Source organism: Arvicanthis niloticus, chromosome 2, assembly GCF_011762505.2.
Source record: "Arvicanthis niloticus isolate mArvNil1 chromosome 2, mArvNil1.pat.X, whole genome shotgun sequence".
In the NCBI taxonomy this organism is placed as follows: Eukaryota; Metazoa; Chordata; class Mammalia; order Rodentia; family Muridae; genus Arvicanthis; species Arvicanthis niloticus.
The window spans coordinates 97121540-97148356 of record NC_047659.1 but is presented as its reverse complement, the minus strand read 5'-3'; the positions used below and the strand labels follow the sequence as shown (position 1 = coordinate 97148356).

Below are 26817 nucleotides of genomic sequence, written 5' to 3'. Positions count from 1 at the left end.
CACTGCGTAAAACTGGATACACCGATATGTTACAGAATTCTTTGTCTCACACATCCATCTTCCTGCCATCACTGCCCAAGTCAAGGATGCCCTAAAAGAAATGGGTACCAGCAAACTTGAGTAGTATTTGATTAAAATAAGCATATTAGTTTCCTACGAACATTATGTATTATAATAAACTTAGTTACCAAAAGCAATAGTAATTCATTTTGTTAGTTACAGAGGCCAACAATTCAAGATGAATAGAATATGAGTCTAAAATGAAGGTATCGGCAATGCTGTTTTCTTTAGAAACCCCAGGGAGTTGATCCTCACTTTCTTTTTGTTTCTGGTATCAGAACATGACCACACTCTCTGACCCACAGATCCATCACTGCATGCTTGCTTCTACTGTCACACTGCCTTCTCCTCGTCTGGAGTCAGTCTGCTCAGTTTTCCTTAGAATGATATTAGTAATTACAGTTAGAATCCACTAGATGATCTAGAAAGCTCTAATCTGCCCAGATAGAACATGTGCATCTTCTGGTTCATTAGTTAGTGCACGACAATGATCACTAAGGACTTCTTGGCTTCTAAAACTTTATAATCAAATGGAGTCTTAGTTTATGATTATCAATAGTTACCTGAATTCAGTGATATCATGTGTCTTTAATAAAGAAGTATGATCTCTCTTGATGTTTAACTCTCAAGGAAAAATGTAATGGCTGGAGTATCTGAAAGCTAGGCTGTCAAGTAGTAACATAGTTTGAGAGGGGCTGGCCAATGGACCATCTGAAGTAGTAGATAAAGGGAACAGTGCTTATTGACAAGATATAAAAACAGTAGAGTCTCTTTGGATAAGCCAGCTCAGTCTTACCCCAGCTGCAGGAAAAAGACACAATAGCTAATAACTCTCCATGCTAGCTAAGTCAGATCAACTCAGCCATAGACTTTCATTCCAAAGAAGCATGTGTGGATTGGTGCTATCCTTCTTCCTAAGGAAATTTTCAACTTGAGGGGTGCCTAAGCCTTTATAATATTCTCACATTTTAAAAAACATACTATTACCGCCTTGTTTCTACATGTGTGTGTAAGAGTGTGGGTGCACATAGCCCATGCAGAAGTGAGAGGCTGTCTTTCAGAAATCAGCTCTCCATTTCCCCCATGGCTTCCAAGGGTCAAATGCAGGTTTTCAGGATGTTACCCACTTAACATAGCTCACTAATCAATTATTCCTGCATATTGTACATATACCTGTAGCAGATTTAATTCTGGGTAAAATGGGCTTCCAAGCAAAGCATACCCATTCCCTGTAAGTGCCTACCCTAGAGGAGGCACTAGGGAGAAGAAGCCCACATATCGTACACTTGCTAGAATCATGTGGAACTGCTAGGCTCACCATAGCCTGCTCTTCTGAAGAGTATACTCTGGTTTCTGGTTTGCTCCAATTAAATCTTGACTGGTTTACTACCATGTCCCTTCTGACTTCTTCTAGAGCATAAGAACTAAGAGTGCTGCTGGGGTTGAGCCTAGAGGAAGATAGAGGACTCCATATAACCATGGAAATGTGATAGTGCTGGGATTTTGTTGATATCTGATTATAGTTTTAATATTTAATATTGAGTATAACATATAATCTTATATGAATGGGTCCATTGGGCAGATGTATCCTGACTGCTTGACTCAAGCTATCTACACAACCTTCCAGGAATCATTTCCAGAATCCAGCAGCGTCTTCAATGATAACTTCAAAGAAGACCTAGGAAATACTATTTTTCTTTGGTTGTCAGGTATGCATATGTCATTTAATTATGGATTATTTGATTATAAATTTTTTAGATTGCAGTACTTGCTCCAACCAAAACATTGGTGACATATAAAACATGCCATACCATTGTCTGTTTTTAAGTAATCATTACTTTATTCTTAAATTTTCATTGTCAAAATTGTTTTTTAACATTATAAGCCAAATCATTTTTGTTTTGTTTGAGATGGGAGTCTCTCTATACAGTTCTGTAGCTACTGTGTAAACCAAGCTGACCTAGAACTCACAGAGATCGGCCTGTGGGATAAAAGGTGTACACTACCATACCTGGCAAGCCAAATCATTATTAAGTGATGGAATTACTATAAAAAAAAAAAAACCCAGAATTTCCTTAAAACTGACATTTATGTGTGTGAGGAGGCAGGGGAGAAACGATGTCAGCAAGATTGTAGGGAAGGAAATATTGCTATCATCTAACAACACAAAATAGCTCAGTTACATAGTCACAAACAAAAGTAACCTGAGGAAAGGTTCAAGAGTCACATTAGAACCTACAGTAAAACAGTAGAGAAAAGAAGAGGGAAGAAGGAGGAAGAAGGAAGAAGAGGAAGAAGGAGGAGGAGGAGGAAGAGGAGGAGGAGGATGAGGAAGAGGAGGAAGAGGAGGAAGAGGAGAAGGAGAAAGAGGAGGAGGAAGAGGAAAAAGAGGAAGCAGCAGCCTGAGAAGTCAGCATATGTAAAACATATATAGTACTAAGAACCGATGAGAAGGGCAGAAGCCTTCAGAACCATTATGTGGCAGCCAGGTAGCATGTGGTCCCCAGTGACCTGATTTGCAGTAGACTGCAGCAGTCTTTGCTACCAAGCACATCAGTAGCAGCCATATTTTCCCAGCAGCTCTCCCAGATGTTCCCTTAGTACTCACCAACACAGACCTCAGTAGCCTCTTGCACAGACACATTAGTAACTTTTGCCATTGCTGTACATGTTACTGTTGAGGACTTTCCAGAGAGACTTATGTTAAGCTGCCATTTTTAAAGAGAAACTATTGTACTGCCCCAGAATACCATCTCCCAAAAACCATACATGCCCTAGAAATTGGGATGCTGCTTCTATGTTGTCACCATTACAGCAGATCCAGCTATACAGGAGAGTGTGCTTCCACATACTTCAGACATGACAGACACAACTATAGAGAACTAACCACACTGGGCCTTAGAACCACTGTTACTCTACACCTGCCTGAGTTGGCTGATGCTGTGGGTACCAGAGCTACTGCTAATAATAAATAGCAAATGTATCTGCAATCCAGACTTCGGAGAAGCAATAAATAAGTAAATATAGCTATGGACTCTGGAATCTAAATCTTAAGGGAACTCCAGAGGCAGTGTCACACTGATCCATAACCTTGATCTTAGGTATATAGTTCTTTACATATGTACACTCCAGACCTCATCTCTGTGTACTCCACAAGTAACCCTGAATCACACACTATTACCAAAGTTGTACCAGGGCTATTGCTCCCACACACCCTGGGATCTCAGTTCCCTAAACTGCTACTATCCTGTAACATCCTGACCCAGAGCCAATGCTGCAGTACACAGTTCTCTAGGGTTATACCTTGTAGTACACGGTTCTCTAGGTACCTAACCATTGTATCTCTAGAGTCCCAAGTTTTTCTATCACTGTGGCATGCTAGACCTGAGCAATAAGTCCTGCTAGAACCTAACCTTGGACTGCTGAGGAGCCACTCCAAACTGCCTCCCAGTCAGTGGTGCACAAAGCCTTTGAGAACCTGAGAAGACCTCATAATCAGTTTCCTAGCGATGAAGAGAATTGGTTACTAATGCAATAGTACTTCCTGGCACCCATACACATGTTAACCACTTCTCGGGAATGTTAGCTAACCAGAGACATCACAAGGTCTGAGTCCAAGGTCAGCCAGTATAGTGCTTCCCAAGAATCAAAGCCTTGCCTATAAACTATGCCATCCACTCTCCAAGCAAAACAGTTACAGTTCCCCCACCCCTTCTGAACTAGAGTGGTGCCCTCAGTCTGAAGTTTTAAGGTACTCCACATCCCCATTGAGTAGTGGAATTACTGCTTTGCCAGAAAAGGCATCAATGAGGAGTGACAGATGTGTAAGAAGAGAAGGAAACATGACACCACTGAAGGAGCAGAGTTATTCTCTAGTAACTGGGTCCTGAAAAACTAGTAAAATATTGCCAGAGAAGGAAGTACAGATGATCATCTTACAGAAATGCAGTGAGATTCAAGAGAGCACAAGGAGAGGAAATTTTAACATGATCACAGTTCTAGCTTGAGAAGGGGGATACAGGGGAAGAAAATATTCAATGAAATGGTTATGGAAAACATGCCAAGTCTTCTTACATTTGTATATGCATGAATCCCAAAGTCCACTAACCACTGATCCAAGCCAATGAAGATCAAGAGTGAAACAATGTATCTAATACAAGGAAATCCCCACTGGACTCCAGGAGATGCTCAAAAGAAGTCTTGTATGCTAAGAAAGGGGTGATAAATTTCAAGAGATTGAAAAAATTTCAACCAAGAAGAGTTTACCTGGCAATGCTGTCCTGCAATAATGGAGAAATAGCCCTTTAAAGACAAGCAATACCGATGTCTTTTGTCACCTTTAGACCTGACTCATAATAAATGCTTTAAGGAATGATACCTGCAGAGTTGAAAACATAGTGGGTTTCTCACAAAGACCAAATCACAAAGACAAATCAAAAAAGAACAACTTCCGGAAGTACAGATTTATTTTAGCTTATGGTTTCACAGTGAAAGAATACATAGTGGCTGAGGCCCCAGGCTTGGTGAAGAAACTTGTGGCTGGCCATCACAGTGAGAAGACAGAAGCAGGGAAAGGTACAGGCTTGTAAGTTCACCCCCAGCCACTTACTTACACCAGCCAGGCCTCATTTCTTACAGAGTCTACCTCCTAAGATAGTACCATCAGCTAGGGACTAAGTAGTCAAAGACATCAGCCTGAAAGGATAGTATATATCATGAAAGTCTGCCCCTAGCTCCCATAGAATCATGGGTGTCTCCTAATATGATAATGTATTCCATTCAACCACAAAGGTTGCCCTAGTCATATACTTCCAGAATTCTTCAAAGTCCACAGTTTAAAATCTCTTAAGAATTGGAGCCCTTATAAAATAAAACATTAGTTACATGCATCCAACATATAATGGCACAAACATCCCCTCCCTCAAGGGAAGAATGATGGCATAGTAAGAATGATCATGCAAAAGCAATGTCAAAGCTACTCAGGGAAAATGCTGCACTTCTCTGTCTGGCATTATCTGTATTCTAGCGGTCTTGAGTAGCCCCACTCCTCTATCTTACCTGTGGTGTTCGTGGCCCCTCTCTTGAGTTGGATCCTTGCAGCTTTCCTAAGCAAACACCTAACATTTCAGCATTGCTAACATCCCAGCATCTCACGGCTTAGGCTTCACCTTCACAGTTTTGTGTGATTGTCTCTTGGGGTCTCCTTGCAAGGATCCAACCTGCCACACATCGCCTGACCTCAGTAGCTTTCTGGGACGCAGCACAAGTTTCCATGACCCCTCCTTCACTCTTGTATCTTGCATCCTATAGAACCAATCCCATGTGGATACTCACTCCAAGTTCTACTGGCAGTTATGATGTAGGCTGGCTTCCTTCTGCCATACCCACTGTGGTCTCTGCTTTTGTGACTAGAAAAACACTTTCTTATTTGGTCATTTTGAGCAGAAAACTGAGGTGCCATTCTCTGTTTGTGCTCTCTCAAATGAGTTTCATTTTTACAAGCTAGAACCTTAAATGGATAGAGTCTTGCCTACCTGTCAAGGCACTTTCCACCTTGTCCCAGTGCAAACTCCAGCACTCCTCATCTTGTTTGTTAAGAATAGAAAAAAATAGTTTATTAACAAACAATGGGCGTAAGACCTTTGCTGCTGAAAGTTACTTTGAATATAAGTTGATTGCATTCTCCATTCAGAACACACAAAGTGGATTTTAAAAGAGAAAAGAAAAGGAAAAAAAGGAGCAAATAAGACTCTAGCTTATGCTACCTATGACACTCCCACTTTAGCTTTGTGGACAGAATGTTGCAAGCAGAAGGATTGAAGATATTCTGTGTGAATGCAAGCAAAGGGAGCAGAGTTGGCTACACTTACATCAGATAAAGCAGAAGACAAAAGAGGTGGGTGTATCAACAGAACATGATAACCAAACTCAAAACCTCTAAATACATAAATCAACTATTAACAAATACGAAAAAACAGCACTTCCAACACTGTGTATTACAGCCAGACAAAAGATTAACAGGGAAATGCCAGGCCTGCATTATGCCTTAGATCAGATGGGCCTAAATTGCTACTTGTTCAGGAGTTCTACGGTGCCTGCTCACAGTAGCCCATGATAGCTGGGCCTGGTGACTATTTACCTTCCTTCCTAAAAGAAGGGGATGGCTAGGGTTATGGGATCCTTATCAAGTCCTCAGACCCTCTTCCCAATCTGCCATATGCAATTCTGCCCTAATTGCATGAGGCTTTGGGGACCTGGGGGAGGAGCTAGAAGACATAGATAGGAAATGATGAGGGGAGGAGCGTCCCACCCAAGCAGCCAGGGAGAAGCCATCATCACCGTCGAGTGCAAAACTTCCCATGGGGCTGCTTTAAGGTCACCCACACTTCTGTTTATAACTGCTCACCCATTGCTCTGTAAGCAAACCTGATACATTCTTTAGTCCCCTGAGTGAATTTTGGTAGAATCCTACCTTAGCTTGTTGACAGACCTTTTCAAAGGCCCTTAGACATGCCATATGTATCACCCAGGAAAGGACTGTTAGCAGCAAAAGCATAGCCAGAAAAATTTGCACCTTAGATTGGGACATAGTTTCTCAGATGTGAATCAAAAATCTTAACTTATAAATGAAAATCTTGGTAAATTAGATTTTATTATAATTAAATTTTTGTCTATTCAGAAAATACTCTAATAGAATGAAAAAGCAAGCAATGCTCAGAAGAAATATTAACAAAACTCAGAGGGAAAAACTAACAAAAGAAAGCAAATAGCTCCTATTGAAAAATTGGCAAGCCAAGTGAGCAATTGTGCACTGCCTGCAGTCCCAGTGCTTTGACTGTCCAAGTAGAAAGATCTCAAGTTTAAGGTAGAGGGTTACATGCTGGGATGTAGTTCAAAATAAATAAGTAAAATAGATGAAATATTCTAACAAAATGCATAGTCACATCATTTACGTGGACCAAGTTATTGGCATAGCTGCTATAATAATTCAGGAAAAATAGACAGCTCTCCTAGTAATTGACAGAAGAAACAAACAAAAACCCAAGCCAAGGAAAGGTATAGCACTATGATGAACAGTGTGGAGTAATGACCATACACAACACTGAAGATGAAAGATGAATATTACTTTCAAATACAGAAAGCTTTTATAAAATCTATTTATACAGTAAGCCAAAAAAAAAACAAATATTCCTGCTCACAAGTGCTATAAATTAAGCAGAGCATATTGAGTCTTTGGATAGAAGACAATAAGTTATACATATGACCAAACCAAAATGCCTTTATGCATATAGAAATAAGAAATATGTGCCCAACTTCACAATAGCTGAAGTAGCACATCAGTCATGATGAACCCCAGTGGATGAATGGATAATGAAAATGCCATGTATTTATAAAAAGAGTCTACTTCACAGCCATCCTTTCAAAAATGAAATGCTGCCATTTGCAATAGCACAGAGGGAACTTGAAGTCAATAGGTTATTGAAACAAACCAAATACCGAACAACAAATGCTATATGTTCTCATTCATTTACAATGTCTTTGGAGCAACACAATAGAATAATGGTGACAAAAGTCTGGTAAGGGCAGAGAGGGACTGAATCAGGAGCATCAAAACCAGAATGGAGAAGTCATATCTAATTCCTCCTGGACTCAGTAGAGAAACTACTGGTTAAAACAACATATTATCTATTTCAAAATTACTAGAAAAATATGAAATTCTCAACATATAAAATTAACAGTTGATGAGATAGAAATATTTTAACCATAATTTATTATATATTATATATGTATTGAGTTCTGATAATGTACCCCATAAATATTTCCAAATCCAAAACTAAAAGAAATGTATTCTTAAATAATCCACTGTTCAAGAAAAATATTATAAAGAAAATTAAAAAATAACTGACCAGAGTTAAAAACAAAACTAAATATCAAAAAATATAGTAGAGCAAATTCCCTATGGGAGTAATTTCTGGCCTTTGATGTATATTCTAAAGAAGAAAAGGAGGAGGAAGAGGAAGGAAAGAAAAGAGGAAGAGGAGGAAGAGGAGAAAGAGGAGGAGGAAGAAGGGAAGGAGCAGATGACAGAGAAGAAGGAGGAAAGGGAAGAAGAGGAGGAAGAAGAGAAGGAGGAGGAGGAGGAGAAAGCTGGAAGAAACCCCATGATCTAATGTCTATCTTCATGTGGAAAAACTGATCCCTCACCTCTTCTATATTTAGACTCCAGTTTCTATATTATATCCAAAAAAAAAAAAAAGAATAACAAAAAAAATCCAGAGAAGGAATAGGTACATTTAAAAATTCTCATATTTTAAAAGACTTGACTTTCTACTTTGGAAGACATTAGGACAAGGAATGGAATAAAAACCCCATAGTGTTGCAGATTTTACTGTGAACTCTCAGAACCTTGAAAACAAAAAGAAAATGCTCAAAACTTCCAGAGAACAGAGAGATCAAAACAGAATGCCACCAAGCTGCTGGTGAGCAGCTCTGAATGCTGGGATACAGTAACAACTTAGCAACTTGGAGTGGAAATTACTCATAACTTAAACCCAAACAAACCATCAAGTGAGGCTAAGAATAAAGTCCGGGCAGTTTGCAGATGTACAAATCCTTTTAAGAAAGTTACTTTGAATTCACCTTTTTCTTATGAAGCTATTATACAGATACCAAACAAAATATCAGATAAACTAAGAAAGAGGAAATGAAATTCAAGAAACAACGGCTCTAAACACGAGAGAGTGCCAGTTCTCAATATAACAGAGAAGAGAACCTCCCGGATAATGGCTGTACATTAAATCTAGTAAAAGATGTTCAGATTAGAGCACATCTGCTTTGGAGAAGAACCAACACACTAATTCTCTCTACATTTTACACACACACACACACACACACACACACACACACACACACACACACACTCACGGTAGAGTTTATCCCAGAAACAGAAGGGTAGTTTACCACTAGACTGCATTAATCATTAATTGTATCTTTTACATTTTATATTTTAACACCTGAGGATTGTACCCTTCTTGGGGTCAAACTGTTTCTAGATACAGCAAATAATTACAGGAATAATTATTAAATATAGACAAACCAACCTAGAGCCCTGGCCACAACCACCCTCTCCTTTACTGAATTCTTACCCCAAATGATTGACATCCTAGAAGCTAAGCAACTGGGGTGGGTGAGCCTTGAACCCTGGAACTTTCTGGAATAATTGAATGATTACCTCAAAAAAAAATAGTAACAAAACAGTTGCTGTAACCTTGGTGCTGTTTTCTCCTGGTCAATGTGACTCTTCCTGATGTGGCCCTCTGCAGTATGGCATTCTTCTCTTGAGAGCGCAGAAAAATAAACAACCCTGCCTTAATCAGCTACCTGTTGGCCTTACTATACAACATTCATACCTAATATTTTAAAACATAGGAAATCTGTCAAGAACACTGAGCAAATGAAGTACAAAGCATTATAAAATAAAAAACCTGGTAGCTGTATCTACAGAAATGTAGAAAATTCTCCTTTGTTGGTCAAAATCTGATTGGCTTACTATGCACATTACATTAACAGGTCTAAAACCTGAGACTGGCTTTTGGACCCACTGGAAACTGCCAGACCTCTGCACAACTGCCATTCATGGTAGCAGGCGCATACCTCTGAACTTGAAAAAAAGTATCATTTCTGGCCAGGAGCATTCACCAGCCAGTAAGTAATGTGGCAACTTAGGTGTGAGCAGGTAGCTACCATCAAGTATGCTAGGCCAGTTATGTGTCTGGTTTTCTAAATCAATTCAATTTAGGGATGATCCTAGAATGCTGTTTGATCTATAAATTGCTATCATAGCAGTGTGTCTTAAGGCTTTTTCCTGTCCACTCTGCAACAGGTTTATGTCAATTTTTAGGATTATGTACAGATGTTCTCACTTAGGCTGTGTGGCTAACTAGATGGCAATGTGTCTTGCAGCAGAGAAGTTTAAACTTTTTATTTGGTACACGTAAATCATATTTTCTTTAGAGTTTAAGTCTCATTGCATTTTGTCAAGACTTAATAAGGCTACCAAATTGCTTACCTGTGAATTTTTCCTAGTGCTTTCTTGCTTCTATATTTGACTGACTTACTGAATCTATTTGGAATTTATTTTGTGATAAGGAATATGATTATTTTCCCCACCTTTTCTTTTCAAAATGACTAATTTATTAAATAGTACACTTATAGGAAAATTGAAATATCAATTTACTTTGATATATCTTTGTATTTTCTCCTGTCTTGAATTCTGTGCCTCAAACTGCTATACAAAAATAAAAATTCCATAACTACTCTCAAATAATAAACTTTTAAAGGCAAGTTAATTCTCTCCTATTTATACTTTGACTTCAGTACCAAACACAGCTTTGATATACAGGTTTCATTTCTGACCAGCTGGATCAGAATGAAGGCTTTCCAACTGAGCACGATGTGGAGAGAGCTACCTTCCAATGTTTTCCTTCAGTTATGCCAGGCAAGAAGGGTTGACCTTTCGTCTACTCTTTGGCTAATGTATAATGCTACAATTATTTAACTAGTTCATTACAGCTTTTCAGATCTGTACACTTGGAAGTGATTGATCACAAATGGAGACATGGTTTCCTACTCTTAGCTGTATAAATTATCAGGACATATGATTCCTATCTATTAGTAATTATAGGAAATTGCTTGCTTGCTACTGATATCCTTTAGTAAGCTTTCTAGAATGCCATACATAAACTAGAAAGGATCCTATATGCTAGAAGTCAAGGCACAAAAGATATGTTTTTTTAATATTGTGCTTTAGTGCTGGCAAGAATCTGCCATTCTACCAGGTAAGTGCTATGAACGCAGAGTTCCTTCAAATCGGGAGGCTGCCATCACTTCACACTTCTACACAGCATTCACTTTCCAGGTAAGTTTTGCCACTGGAGAGTTAAAGAAGACCATCAAGACTGTCTGTGTGAATTCCTATTATGAATTTATTTGTCCATCAAAAATTTTCAATGTTTCTTCCATTTTACATATTTTGGGTATAATGGGATTTTTTTATAATATGAATTTTTATAGCATTCATTTTTTGATGCTTAACAAATATCTAAGTGGAAGAAGATAGGCCAGAACTAGCTGTGCTTCTCATCTGGCATATTCTCTTTGCTATAGATAGTGATTAATACAGTGACCCACAACCAGTCAGCATGCTGAGAGCAAGAGCCTATGTCAAGCTCAGCTCTAAATGAGACATCTGAGTCATGTCTGCCCTCAAAGCTCAGCATTATCATGGAAGATGGGGAGGAAAGAACCCAAGAGCCAAAGAGAGGAGATGTCTGGCATGAACTCACAGTGACTGGGACTGTGTGCACAAGATCAAGCTAGCCAAAATCCCAGCAGGAGTAGTGAGGAGCTATAGGAGAGGATATTGGAAACTGAGGGCTCCTGGGGAAAGCAGTGTCAGATTTCTTCAGGGGTGTGGCCAGCAGATGATCCTAGGCCCATGCACCCATATACTTACTGGTAGCACTAGATGCACTCCGTGGTTATTTACAGAGGGGACAGAAAGCATGTAATGTTGGAATAAAAACGTTTTGGTGAGTAGGGTGAAGGGAGAGAATAGAATTATCGATTCTAGCAAAACATTATATATAAAATATTTTTAAATGTGGTTCAATATTTTTAAATAATGTAAACATAAAAATATTTAAAATCATATCTACGATTGCTCTCAAATAATAAAGACAGTCTATATCAATGTAGATAATACATAAACATGCAGAAGATAATTCACAATAATATTAAATTATGACAAATACATCTCTGAAAAGAAAAATTTAACATTTTTATAGTTTGTTTTTGTTTTATGTGTATTAGTAGTTTTTTCTGCATGTATGTCTAAGTACCAAATGCATGCCTGGTGCCCTATGAGACCCCTAGAACTGGAGTTACAGACAGTTGTGAGCCCCGGTGTAAGTATTACAAATTGAACCTAGACCCTCTAGAAGAGCAGCCAGTGCTCTTAACCACCAACCCATCTCTCCAGTCCCCTAAAATTTCAAAATTTTAAAAGTATTTTTGAGACAGGACCTTACTATGTAGCCCTGCATCCTGGAACTAGCTACATAGAGCAGGCTGTTCTTCAACTCAGAGACCTGCCTGCTTTTGCCTTTGCTGGGTGCTGGGTGCTGGAAATCACCATGCCTACAGAGGCCTTGAAGAGCACATCAGATCCCCTGGAGCTACTCTCATAACTGAAAACTGTCCAGTGTGTGTGCTTGTAACCAACCCATGTCCTCTGCAAGAGCAGCAGTTATGTTTAACCACTGAGCAGCCTCAGTATTCTTTTTAACCACTCTCCAGCCTCAGTATACTTTTTTTTACTATTATTTTTAGAGTTAATGGATATAGCTGATTGGATTTTCCCTATCATAAAGCCAACACTTTCCTCTTTTCATCACTGGGAAACATCATAAACACTAGATAAATTAATAGTAAAGTCAGTGATATATACAGTACATACTTTATAAAACACATCAACACTTAACAATCAACATCACTAGCCAACAAAATTTAAAGTAAAATTGTAAGAATAATTGTTGCCTAACAACACACTGATTCAGAAAATAACTGAGGAGGGGGAAAAGTGGGGCAATATGAGATGATCTTGTGAAAGCCTATCAACATGAAGTTCTGGGCCTAAGAGACATTCTTTGAAGCAGCGAGCACCATCAAGCAAACAGCTTCAAATGCTTGCTAATGGCTCTGCCTTTTTGCCCTGGAGCAGAAGTGCTGAGTGCTTTCTCACTGTGGCTGGCAGCACTTAATCAGAGGGTAGACATAATAGCTGCTGTGCTTGTTTGCAAATGTACTTTTTAAAACCAGGTGGAAGTGACAGACATGAGAAACTGACCCTTGCACAAAAGAAGGTAACATCATGATCGTGGTGACATGCCTAGAAAGAACTGTCCCAGACATGTTATCAACAGATAGTGCATAATAACTTTCTGGCAACTAATCTCAAAGTAAAAAACAAAACAAAAAACAAACAAACAAACAAAAAAACCAACTAGATGAGTTGCCTGATAAGATATTCAAAGGATTGATTCTAAGCAAAGTCAGTAAAACATGAGCAACTACAAAGAGAAAATTAAATAAGAAAAATTTCCATTAATTAGGAGGAGAGATCTCCATAGTTGGCATGGAGAAGAACCAAATAGAAACCCTGGAACTGAAGGACTTAACAAGCCAAATAAAAATACAGCTGAGAGACTTAACCATAGTCTAAAGCAAAAAAAAAAAAAAAAAAAAAAAAAAAAAAAAAAAAAAAAAAACTGCACTTGAAGACAGCTTTTTTGAATATTCCAATCAGATGAAAAAAGAGAGAGAGAAAATAGAAGAAAAAAGAGGAAAGACGAAGAACACCACCAAAAGCAAAACAAAACCGAAGACGTGTGGGCACCATTACACAAACAAATATCTGAGTCTTGGGTCTTAGAAGAAGGAAAGTGTAAAATGTATGTAAAACAATAAATGAATGACTTGCAATAGACACTTTACAATGGCCACCTTTCTAGTGTGTACTGAAGGGGTAATACCTCCCCTTGTGTACGTACAAAAGTAACATCATGCTGAAGACTGTTTCTTTTTATAATGTTTATTAAGTTTACTTGTTTATTCACTGTATATCCCAATATCAGCCATTCCTCACTCCCCTTCTCCTTTGAAAAGGGGAGCCCCCTCTTGGTATCACCCCACACCACCACCCTTCCCCAGCACATCAAATCACTGCAGGAGTAGGTGCATCCTCTCCCATTGAGGCCAGACAAGGCAGCCCAGTTAGAGAAACAGGATCCACTGGAGATTGTTTCTTAAAACTATGGCTTCCATTCAGGAAATTTGATTCTCTGATTCACTGTTTTATAGGAAATAATCTTCTTTTGAGAAACAGTGCTATGAAGAGGCCATGATAAGGAGCTGATGTTTGCAGCTACAGCCAGTAAAGGGTAGTGATGGATTTCCCTCGGGACCAAGTATTGAGATCAGTGGCTTTCCTGATTAATACCTTGATTACAACCTTATGAGGGCTTGCAGACAGGGCACCCAGATAATTATAAGACAAAAGAACTATCGTGTTAGGTTGTTAAATTTCATGTGATACACCACAATAACTAATATGTAGCTGTTACTATTCATATAATGGCATAAGCTTTCAGAAAGCTCAGGATGGTAATTTGGGAGATAAGACTGTCACAGCTAGAAAGCAAATGGGAAACTAAGAGATACTTTCTCATGAGAGGAATTATCTGGCTCCCTGGGATGTGTTGCTTTATAAAGAAGTCACAGTGTTAGTAAGATAGTAGGATTTTATTATTTCTTGCTTCCTGTCAAGTCTCAATTCAAGAGAAAATATATCGATAAAGTTTTCAAAATTGGAGAGCAAATGTGAGTGTGATGGAATGAGTCACTGCCATTGAATACTGAAATTTTGTTGGCTGTGGTAGAACAGCAAAGAGTAACCTGACAATACCATGAAAGAGCTGCATGTGAGGCCTTAACAATACCACTGAAAGAGAAGCTTTAACAAGCTGCTCCATAGGAAGGACATTCTAAGAACTCTCACTATCTGCTTTAAGGTTATCTTAAATAACCTTAAATGACCACACATGATAATAATTTGATATTCATATAGACCCATGTCATGCTCACACACACACGCACATGCATATGCACACACACATGCATACACACACACGTACATGCACACACATATGCATACACACATGCATACCCGCATACACACATGTACACACACACACACACACACACACACACACAAGCCTGAGGTTTAGTGTCTTCCTGTAGCACTCTCCACCTTATTTTTTGAAACAGGGTCTCTCTCTGGGACTGTAGCTCATCTATTGGGCAGACTGGCTGGCAGGAAGGCACCAGGAACCTGCCTCTCTCTGTCTCTCCCCAGCATTAGAATCAATGAAGTATTTTGACTGACTAATAACTATCTGCATTAGGTGTTAAATATTTTTAAGATCACATTTTTACGAAGTGATCTTACTTAATGTTTGTTCGTTTGTGCCTGTATTGTTTGTATGTGAAGTTGAGCTATCTAAGATAGAAAATCATTTGTCTCATCCATGTGACACAGGGTAAATGTGAGAGAGAAGCTTTGCAGTAAGTCTCAGATAGCCACTGAAAACTTCAGTTTGATTCACTGATGTCAACTGGAGACATTTTCATATTAAAGCAAATACAAGTATTACCAGAGTAAAAGACAAAACTCACATGAATTGCAGGATTTTAAACTTAAATTTAAAAATTTCTGTCTTTGGAGAAATATCTTTTTTTCTTTCACTTTGTATTGATCCTTTGTCAATTTCACATCTATTCCAATCCCACTCATCTCTTCATCCCTTCTGCCCTTGGAACCTCCCCTCCAGGAATAGATAGATAGATAGATAGATAGATAGATAGATAGATAGATAGATAGAAATAATAATTAAAAAAAACCAAAACCAAAATACTGTCATGGAGGTACAATGTGTCACAGTTTGTCACAGTGTGTCACAGTACACCCTTTTGTACACAAATCTCTACTTGTAAAATGTTCACTGCAGTGAGTTATTGGATTGGTCAGAGGCCTCTGACTTCTGCTGCACCATTGATACTGGATCCTCACCAGGACTCCTTGCAGATACTGGCCCTTTCACATGCTCCAACAGTTTATACATGAGGTATAAAACCCTGAAATCTTGTCAGCTGCGGCATTGGGTGAGCTAGCTGGGGGAGTACTGGGGAACTCTGGTGGTGTGATGGTGGGTTCAGGAGAGCTGCCAGGCTGACCACCTCAGCTACTATCTGGCCCAGATTTCAGGGTTTTATACCTCATGTAAAAACTGCTGGAGCATGTGAAAGGGCTAGTCCTGCTGATCCTGCTTTCATGCCTTCAGGGCCAGCTCACCTGCCCCCACTCCACCAAAGCCAGTTCTACTGTGTTGCCCAGTCAAGGTGCAGAGCCAACTCTCCTGAATGCTGAAGCTAGTGGGGGGTGGGGCCAGCTTTCTCATGATTACACCCTGTGCCCTCATCACCAGGGTCAGCAGGGCCACCTTGGAAAGCTATCTTTATCTGATTTCTTAGGATTTCATTCTACACTATAACTGAACATTTGGGGATCATGGATCAGAGTAATCACTCTTCATGTCTTTGACACCCTAGAAACTAGAAATAAACCCCCTAAGTGATAGAACCTCTAGCCTTCCTTCTCTTTTATATCTGAGTTGAATTTATAACAGCTCAAAGGTCTACATTATAGCTTGTCTGTCGGAGTGTTTTAGTTCACTTGTACTGAAAGTATCATTCTACTTCTTGTGTTAACAAGTGCTATTCTTTTACTTAGTCCTTTACCGGTTTGGAGAAACCCATGAGTTGATATAGTTTTCTTTTTAAAGAACACTTTAGAGAGGAAAACTCTGATTATGAAAATGTCTTATGTGATACTTTTCATTGATAAATAAAGAAATTTACATAAAAGTTGCTTAGGAGTCAGAATTGGAAATCATATTCCTTTCTCCTTTAGAGTCGAATCATAATGGTATCATTCTGTACTAAATGAAATGACAAGTAAGCCACAAGTATTCTCATATGAAAAGATATATTCTCATATATCAAGATTTCTTGATAGAAATTAAAATCAAGCAAAACAAGGAGATCACTGACAGTCTGAGAGTAAGACACAAACTAAGTGACTGAGTCTCTAAGGCAAGCTGCATTCATCCAGCACCTAGTATGTGCTCATCTCAGTTTACCGATGTGAAAGAGAAGAAAGATGAAAGGCCTCATAGACTTCCAAGACTCTAGAATTCTAAATGTATTTGACTAAAGCAGATTTTTTGAAATTTACATGTTAAAAATAGTCACTGGGCCAGGCGAGATGGGTCATCTGTTAAGAGCACATGCTGCTCTTGCAAGGAACCCAAGTTCAGTTCCTAGAACCCTCTGCTCCAAGACTCTCCACACTCATATTCACATACCTATAAACACATATACATAGGTACATAATTTAAAATAACAATAAAACTTTTTTTTAAAAGTTAATGTTTGTGGGCAGATTTTGTAAATGACTTATATCACTAAGAATGATTTTATTACCCAATATTGGTTCTGTCTAATTCAAGTCCAATATTCTAATGGTTTTTTCTTAGTAACTAATTTGATAGTAACTATAGCCACCTTCTATGTGTGGTTACTACTTCTATTTAAATTTCTACATGATTATGCTTTGCTCTGAGTTTTTAGTCTTTAAGAAAGAATAATTGTGTTTCATCCTTTCCTTGGAAAATATTATTGAATGGATTCATAGATGTGTGTGTGTGTGTGTGTGTGTGTGTGTGTGTGTGTATGTTGGTTATGGACCGGCACTCAGCTAGGCACCTATGAAACAACTATGAAAAACATAGTCTTCTTCTACCCTTGCTATGCTTACAAGACTCCAGCCTGGGCTAGAAAGCTAGATTACAAATATCCTCGAATTGGATGCTAATACAGAATATTCCCTCATGCTGTGTCCTTCAGCGTATGTGGCAAAGGGCAACACTTCTGCCCTTCCAGTAGCCTGGATGCCTGGGCAAACGCAAGAAAGTCAATTGATTTTTTTTTGACAAGGCTTTATCATATAACCTTCATATATAAACATATTACCAAATAATGTTGTATGTAATATAAAGAAACTTTAATGACAAACACTATGAAGTTGATATCACATTAATTAATATACCAACAATTTAAATCAATGTTGCCCTTCTCTTCATAAGTATACATAAATTTCTGTCATCATCTACTGGTGGCAGAACTATGGATTAAGTAATTATCTATTTATTAAGCCTGTTATCTGTGGCCTGACCTGAAGCCTCAAGGTGTTTGGGGTCCCATACCCTGACTACACCTCTACTGGGGTTTTACTCTTACCATTTCAATGTTGGCATATTTTGTATGGCAGAAACTTCTAAAGATTATCAAATTGCTAACTTTAAATATGCCTATTTTCAAAAATACATTCTCACTAAATACTTCAATTTCTTTTACTTATATGATCCAAATTCATTGGCATGAGCATTGTGTAAAATCTCTCCCACATGTTTGTATTGCTCGCTGTGAGACATCTATTATAAGTATGGCTGCAGGCTGTCGTTTTTTGTCTACCATCCAGCACTTGCTAGCCAAGTGTTGTGTGCTAGACTTGGTGTCAGCCACCAGGGAAGGAGACACCTGCAGTGCAGCCAGATGGGTTTGTTGTTCCCTTGAAATTAAAAGCATATGAAACAGATAGAGCTTCTTAAGGTTTTTTCTTTATAAATAACATAAACTTAAATAACAGAACAATAAAATTCAAATACAACTTAAAGTAGAGTTTAATGCTGTAATCACAGAGGGGAAATAAGCATGATTATTTGTGGGAAGAGTGTTACTAAAAATCGTGTCCCCAAATGTGAATTATACAAAAGATAGATGTTACTTGAAAAAAATGTAAAGATTTCTGAAATTTATTTTTAGGGATTATAAAATGTTATTTTCTGGTGAGATGAAATACAGTATTATCATCATTATTGCTATTTTATATACAGATTTTAAAAAACATCCTGTTAGCAATACCTTTTCAATTTGAGTGGACTTTTTTTTTTCATGTTAATCAGTACAGGCATGTTCCAAGCCTGTAATTTTGTAAAACCACCTGTAGATTCTATTCTATAATAAAATGTTGAGAACATTCATTTTTCTGAATAGAGCTGAAGTGAATTATAGTTCTTACTGGAAAGCTTTCAAACACTGCTCATCGTCTATAGTTTGTGTGGGGCAAAATCATCTGACAAAGCATCCCAGCAGCCTTTAGGTCTGACATACCTTATATAACATCATCTACATTATTAATATTATTATAGCAGCCATTTTATAAGCAGATAGTGATATTAAATATTCATTATCAGATAGTCAAATCTAACATACTCTTAAGGGTAAATTAATTTAAGAAAAATATCACGTCACTAACATCATGATTGTACAACCACTTTTACAACTTTTTACAACTTTTACTAAATCTGATTTTTGTGCATATTCTTCAAATCTTTCTTTAATGCAGTCTTTTAAAATAAACAAAAATGCGCAAGTCCAGCTTGATCAGTTTTTCAGTAGTTTTCCAGCCTTTCTTGGTTACTTTGAGAAGGGGGGTAGGTAGAGTGAGAGAGAGAGAGAGAGAGAGAGAGAGAGAGAGAGAGAGAGAGAGAGAGAGAGAAGTCCATTGAAAAGAAATCTCCCTGCTGAATGAAATTGGTTTCTCAAACACCATGTACACTTAGGTTATTGCCATAGGAAGAAAATGGGCCGTTTTTTGTTCTTTCTTCGTTTTCTTCCCTTTGACAGGAAGCCCCTTTTGATTTAAGGCAACGAACATTTCCCCTCCGCTGTGTGTCCATTTAGCTGATGCATAGGTGTTATAATGGTTTTCCAGAATCAGTTCTTTGAAGTTGCAATCCTCATTGCATTCTTTCTGATAAAAACAAACCAAAACAAAAAACCCACAATTATTAAAACGAATAATTCTGGAGGAGGCTCAAACTAACAGCAAGCAGATGATGGTCTGTAGAGGTGATGTACATGTGATTTATTTTAAGCCTCAGACTGAGCAGACCTGATACAGTTTAGTGGTTTTACTTATGGCATGTATTGCCATAGGCCAAAAGCATCTTAAGTTTAACAAAAAATAATAATAATATAAAACACATTTAGTTATGTCCATTTGGGTAGTAAATTTCTACTCTTTAATGTTGGAGTCCCCAAATCTCTTCATTCTCTACCTACCAGATATTTACTGTAGAGGAGGTAGCTTCTACCTCCTGCAGGTGAGGGACTATTTAATAAACTTTACTTCACTTTCTACTATGTTGCCCTCAATTGTAACAAAATTAAACAGTTACTTAGTTTGTTCGGTCCATGCAGGGATGTATGCTCATTTGATTGAGCCTCTGTTCTGTACTTTGCCTGTGCAGGCATTATGCAGAGCTACAAGAATACAAAGGAAAATGACCTTTGCTTTCCTACAGTGGGATGAACTGTCACCTATTTCCCATCAAACTAAAGTGGAAACAATGTGAATAGTGCAAAGCCAGTGGTTGGGAGACTCACGTTGATAAATGAACTGAAAACTTCAAAAATTTTCCCAAGAATTTTCATATCAGCAATGTGCAAATCAGGTGAATTCTAACAGAAAGAGCTTTAAGACTCAGACAGAAATTTTAGGTTCCAAGAGTCAAGAGTGCACAAGGGATTTAAGGAAGGATCCCTAGAGGTCAGTCATTCCAAGTCATCTTACAGATGAACAATCGAACATCCAGGTAGCTTAAGAAATCTCAAGTCATACAGAAAATATTTTGCCTTAGTGCTGGAGTAAAGAGTGCTTTCATGGAATATTCAACTTGTGCCAGTGGAATAAAATTAATTATAGTTTTCAGAAAGGCAGATAATTTTGACAGAGTGGGTTTGGATAAAAACTATTACCAATTATTAATACCTTTGCATAGAGTTTCCCTTCCTTGTTCATGGCAAGATAGTATTCACTTTCCACCCCTTTGATTGCCACAATTCCAACTGCCACGGTCCTGATTTCCATGATGTCTGCAAAGAATCACACAAACATACATTATTATTCACTAATCTGGAGACATACTTCCCTAACACACAGCTGCAAACATCAGAGCAATCATTAAACATAGAAATGCAAACTGATAACTTTTTGTCACATAGAGAAGGACATCTGCTTACAGAGCAATAGTTACATATTCAGACTTATCCTCTAGAATGATACTTCAAATCTACCATAATGGCAATGTAGCTAGTGTTTGCTGAATTCATACAGTAAAAGAATTCCTCCTGTGTATAAACTTGTTCAGTCATCACCACACACTGTGTGGGAGGCATCCTTGCTACAGCCACTGTATGATGAGTATACTGATACACAGAAAAAGTAATCTAGCAAAGCCTGACAGCTGCTAAGTGGAGAAATACAAAGAAAGGAAGGATACAGCTAACAATGTCAATCTTTGGTTTGGCTATATTCATCTTAAAAATTATTACTAATGGAATAGCTCTTAACTTCACTGAAAAGAAATATCTTTAAAATTACAACTTAAACAATTACAAATTATGGCAAATAGAACCAACTGTCTTTTTTAAATGATTATTTTAAACTCAGTATTTTAATGCACAGAGATAATTCAAAATTTAATTATAAAAATCATATTGATATAAAATTGTATACTTTGTAATTAACTTTTAAATCTTTGTGGAATTTATTTTACAAAATAGGTACTTTACAATGTTAGCCAAGTATTTTCTTTTATTATATATGATATAGAGGATCAGAGCCTTGCTTAGCCATTATCAGAGAAGTGTCTCATAATAGATGGACATTAACCCAGAGATCACTATAAGGCAATGAGAAGAAAGTGAGAGATTTTAGAGCACTTCATCAAACCCCTCCCTTCAGGGCTCAGGGCTCTATGATGAAGAAGATGTAGAAAGATTGTAAGGGCCCAAAGGGGATGAATGACTCCAAAGAAATAGTTTCTTCCAGACACAGCAGGACTATTACACATATGAACTCGCAGAGACTGTCAACAGGGCATGCACAGGTAAGCCAAATGGATCCCAGTAACTGGGAGGCAGGAAATCAACATGGGCTCCCATCCCTAACTGAGAAGCTATCTGCAATTGATACCCATTGCCAATGGAGCCTCACTAGGTATACAAACTACACTTTAGGATAGACCCCACACGCTGGAGCAGTTGGCCAACACAAAATGAACTCAGTGGTATTTTTGTAGATATTTTGTCTTATTTTGCTTTAGTTTTCTTTTACTGGTATATTTTGGGTTTGTGGTTTTGTGGAGGATTTGTGTGTGTGTGTGTGTGTGTGTGTGTGTGTGTGTGTGTGTTTGTTGGTTTTGTTTGCTTGCTTGTTTTTGTCTATTTTTAAAAGAGAAAACAGACATGGAGTTGGGTGGGTGGGCAGGTGGGAAGGATCTGAGAGGAGTTGAGGAAAGGGAAAATGTGATCATGAAATTAGCCTAGTCAGAATTTGTCTTGTGTGTGAATCGAAGCGGGCTTTCTGTAGTCAGCAGTAAGTAGTTAGAGGTACCTAGTACAGACGCACAGCTAAAACACTGGCATCTAAGAAGCAAAAGCAAAGGAATGTGTTTTAGAAGTATTTCTGAAGTGTTGTTAGATGTATAAAATCCTATAATTTTAGGAAACAAATTAAGAACTTGAAATAGCAAGCACTTCTGTAGAAACACCTTACTTTGCGAAACAGAACGTTTTCTGGAGAACACTGGCCTGAAGAGGCTATGGAAACTTTACACATCATTGACGGGCTCATGACAGGTTACGATATGCTGACGCTGACACAGTCACACAACAGTCAGCAGATCTTCACTGAGGGCCACTGCCATGCCAGGCTCAATTCAGAAACAAGCACCCGCCTCAGGCTCTTATGTAACAACTTCGTTTTCCCTAAAGAAGGTGCCAAGAAAAGCAATGTGAACAACAGAGTCCTATGGGGCTAAACTCCTGCCATGGAGACCACTGAAGAAAGTAATTACTGCACCACGCTTGCAATGCCTATGAAACAGAATAACTGAATTCAAGAATGTATTGGGCTTGGCTTCTGAAGACCCTACCACAGAAGCTGTTAATCCAGTATTGTTTCTGAGAGAGGAGGGTGCTGATCCAAAGCCTGATCAGCTGGAATTAGAGGATGAATCTGTAATATTGGCAGGGCATTCCTTCATGGAACAGTTGTTTGCAAAACGTAACTGTTGAATGACAGTTAACTGGTCCTGTGATATGTGGACTCCATGCCTTTTAGGGCCAGTCATATCACCTTGTCCCAGAATCTCCTCTACACCCCCAACTCTCTCTTGTCCACCTTTTTGTTGTTGCTGCTCTTTGACACCAATCAGTGGTAAACACTGTTAATCTTATCAGGATAAAAGACACGAAAAAGAATTGAAAGGTTTTTTGCTTCAAGTGGGATGAGAATATGCTTTAAATAGCTCAAGTTCCTGTATTTTTAATTGCCTGAAAATTAAAAAAAAATTTCATACCAGGAAATAACAGACCTAAAAGTCATTTGGTGGGATAACATTAAGAAGCATGATGGGGAACCAACCCTGATTGTCTGGTCTGTTACACCCTGTCTTCTGGGCCCTTTGAAATCAAGAAACCTAGGAATGAAAATATTAACACTGTCACATATTTGTGCACAGGCAGAGTAGGGATGCTGTTCTTTTCAATAGTTACAAAGACCTGTGGAATCCTTAACTGTCTAAACTTAGGAATGTTGCTTCCACACTAAAACAAGAGTTTGAGAGATTCTTAAAAAATATATTATGTAAGCACATAACTTACAGATAATATTTTATCTACCAGAATAACTTAATTGTTCTTGACATTTTAATATACAATAAATAAAAAGTATATATGCTGTCTTATATAAGGCAAATATAAAATAGCATCTTTCTGTGGATCTATATTCCTGTTTACAAGTTAACTCTTTCATCCCTAATGAGATGAAGCACACCACATTACATAGATGCACCAAACCTTTAACACATGAGAAAAAGAGAGAAACTGAAACGTAAAACTTAGTACCTTCTATCATGCATCTCACCCATTAGCCTAGCCAACTACGCCTTCAGCGACAGCACAAGTTTATTATTTAGAGTGTCTAGTTTACACACCAGGGGACACTAAGGCCTTTCTCTTTCCAGAATTCCACCATTCCACCTTTTTGTCTTTTAATCTTATGTCACACTTGAACTCAGAGGTGGAGAACCCTGGGATCAGTCTCTATACTTAAGCAAAATTCTCCCACTGTCTACTTGCGGAATTACAAGTACTTCCTTAATCCTGCACTCTTGATATTGATACTAGCCCCTATTGTTATCTTCAGTAGCTTCATGATTTAGAGTACTTTAACTTCCCTTTTCAAAATTATTTTCAGTAACTACATAAAAACATGTCCTATTCCTGTGTATTAATATTTATTTCCTAAGACTTTTTAAAACATTATGCTGAAAGGTTTCAAGGGGAGTACATATAAATATAGATAGGACAATACACATTTTGAAGATGAAAAAAGGTGGTTTAATATTCACGGGGAGCACATATAAATATAGATAGGATAATACACATTTTAAAGATAAAAGAGTGGCTTAATGGTTAGGCTAATTAGAACATTTAATTTTATCTTTGATCAAGTATACCTTTTTTGCACACATTAAAACTAAGAACTAAAATCAACAACAACAACAACAAAAAGAACCCATTTCTAATGTTAAATAACAAACTTTAGGATATTCTGTCAAGATTGTCTTGAGCAAGAAATCTCAACAGCTGAATGTTTACATTACATTTAAGGGTATAGATTTGATTTAACAATAAATTTTATTATTTAAATACATTATTATAAAATGATATTTAGTATCTCTAAAAGAACAAAGAAGTTTAAACAGAAATATGATAATAAAAATCATCAAAAGTAAATAAGCTATCTAAAGAAATAATAGCAAAAGCGCAGATGAGAGTAAAGGTGCCATGTCCTGTCACTAAAGAATGAACAGTCTTGAGGGCCCCCTCATAGCTATTAGCATGACCAAGCCCGATAGCTCATACACACTGGCAAAGATGCAACCCAGCCCAGATTCTTCCTGGGTAGTGGGAACGCAAAGTGCAGCCAACTTGGAAGACACTTGGGCGGTTTCCTAGAAACTGAACACACAGATGTCGTATGCCAAGGCACTTACTCTGCTGAGTGGAAGACGTGTTCACACAAAAATCTGAACATAGATGTTTAAAGAGCTAGAAATGAGAAACAACCAAAATGTTCAAGAGGGGATGAATAGTCCAGCTATGCTCCATACATACAATGGAATGTTGTTTAACGTTTTTAGAACTCAAACATCAGGCCACAAACAAACAAACAAACAAACAAAACAACAACAAGACTCTTCCATGAGCATTGATGTGAATGCAGGGAATTTTAATCAGTGGACTACTGGACGGAACTGTAAGAGCAGATACATTTTATTACGCATTTGTAAAATTCATGCAATTGCATAGGACAGCAAGCTAATATGTATTCAGATAGTGTTTCATCAGTGGTATAAAGTACCCCCATTCCAAGACATTAAACATAGTGGGACCTTAGTAATTCTGCTCTCTGTTCAAGTTGTCTGCAAATATATAGCTGTTGTGACTGAAAAAATAATATAAGTTTATAAATTGAAATTAAAATTTTAAAGTTGTACGCTAGACTTTCATTAATTCTATACAATGACTGACTGTAAGGAGACTACTTATACAAGCATCTCAATTATTTATTCTTCTTCCAAATACACAGAGCATGAGGAGTTTGTTATGAATATTGTCTTTGGTGATAGTTTTAAGATCTGCCTATCAAATGAATTATTTCTTTTTGTAATGCATAAACAGCGGGGTCATAGTGCAAAAGCAATCAGCAAGTGTGGAAAACACAAGTCCTCTATGTATGTGAAGACCGCTATTATAGTTGTAAGTGTGCTTTTCTTTCAAGTGTGGAGTAGAAGATGAGACAAGACTCGGTGACATTGTAGAAACAAGCTGATGACATTAACCATGCAGTCATCAAGATGCTTTGATATGAGTAGAGTTACTATCAAAGTTCATTTTTAGATTTTCTCTTTCTGCAAAGATAATAAACAATACTCAGCAACATATGCGAACAGCTTAAATTCATGGATGGAAAATCAATTTCATAGGAATTCAAAACCAAGAAATATTTCCTGTGGTCAAGCAGGGTAAAAGGAGCTGAGTGATGATAGAGTTTAAATTAAGCCTCAAGTGATGGACAAGATTAATGTGTAGACAAGATGACAATGCAGCACATTCAAGGTCATGAAAGCTAAAACTCAAATGTCAAATTTGTAGAATTACAATTAGAACTATCTAAACTAGGAAGTATAAACAATAGAACTGAATACTAACTTGAGGAATTTGAGCTTGTATTTGTAAACAACGGGACCCTCAGGTGGCTTAGTCCTAAGTCACCAACCAAAGAGTACACAAGAGCCGGTCCATGGCTCCCACACCATATGTAGCAGAGGACTGCCTCATCTGGCATCAGTGGGAGGGGAGGCGCTTGGTCCTGTGGAGGCTGTTGCCCCAGTGAAGGAGGATTTTAGAAGGGTGAGACAGGAGTGGGTTGGGGAGCACCCTCTTAGAGGCAAAGGGGAGGGGGAGGGAGTGGGGTGGTTTGTGGAGGGGAGACCGGAAAGAGGATAACATTTAAAATATAAACAAATAAAATGATTGATACATAGAAAAATAACAATAAAAAAGAAAACAATGGGGAGTCTGTTCTGGTTTGCAATTTAAAAAGTGTCAGTGTGAGAGAGGATGAGATGACTCAGCAAGGAAGGATGCTTACCTCCAGCTGACATCCATCCCAAGGTGGAGGGAGAGGATCAACTCCCAGCATGCCTCTGACCGCCATACACATGCAAGGCAAGCTTGCTCCCACCCCCTACATACAGATAGATAAATGTAGTAAAACATTTCTTAAAAAAGAAAAATGTTAGGCTAGAGAGCCTCAGGAGGGAATCAGATGGGAGATGAATTTCAGTTGAGAAGCTAAAAGGCACCTGCACTCAGGTGTCT

The 26817-nt window shown here is 38.0% G+C and overlaps 2 protein-coding genes across 2 annotated transcripts in view; one reads left to right on the top strand and one right to left on the bottom strand.

Annotated features, from left to right (window-relative positions):
- Fam227b (family with sequence similarity 227 member B) overlaps positions 1 to 26817 on the top strand; it is a 130983-nt gene that overhangs the window by 18496 nt on the left and 85670 nt on the right. The window contains exons 10-11 of the mRNA XM_076929680.1: positions 1643 to 1769; positions 9631 to 9765. Coding sequence (XP_076785795.1) covers positions 1643 to 1769; positions 9631 to 9765 — 262 coding nt within the window. The remainder of the gene's footprint in view (positions 1 to 1642; positions 1770 to 9630; positions 9766 to 26817) is intronic.
- Positions 18397 to 26817, bottom strand: part of Fgf7 (fibroblast growth factor 7) — a 53764-nt gene continuing 45343 nt past the window's right edge. The window contains exons 3-4 of the mRNA XM_034495026.2: positions 20633 to 20736; positions 18397 to 19612 (exon numbers count right to left, since the gene is read on the bottom strand). Of these exons, the coding sequence (XP_034350917.1) occupies positions 19418 to 19612; positions 20633 to 20736 (299 nt within the window). The 3' untranslated portion in view covers positions 18397 to 19417. The remainder of the gene's footprint in view (positions 19613 to 20632; positions 20737 to 26817) is intronic.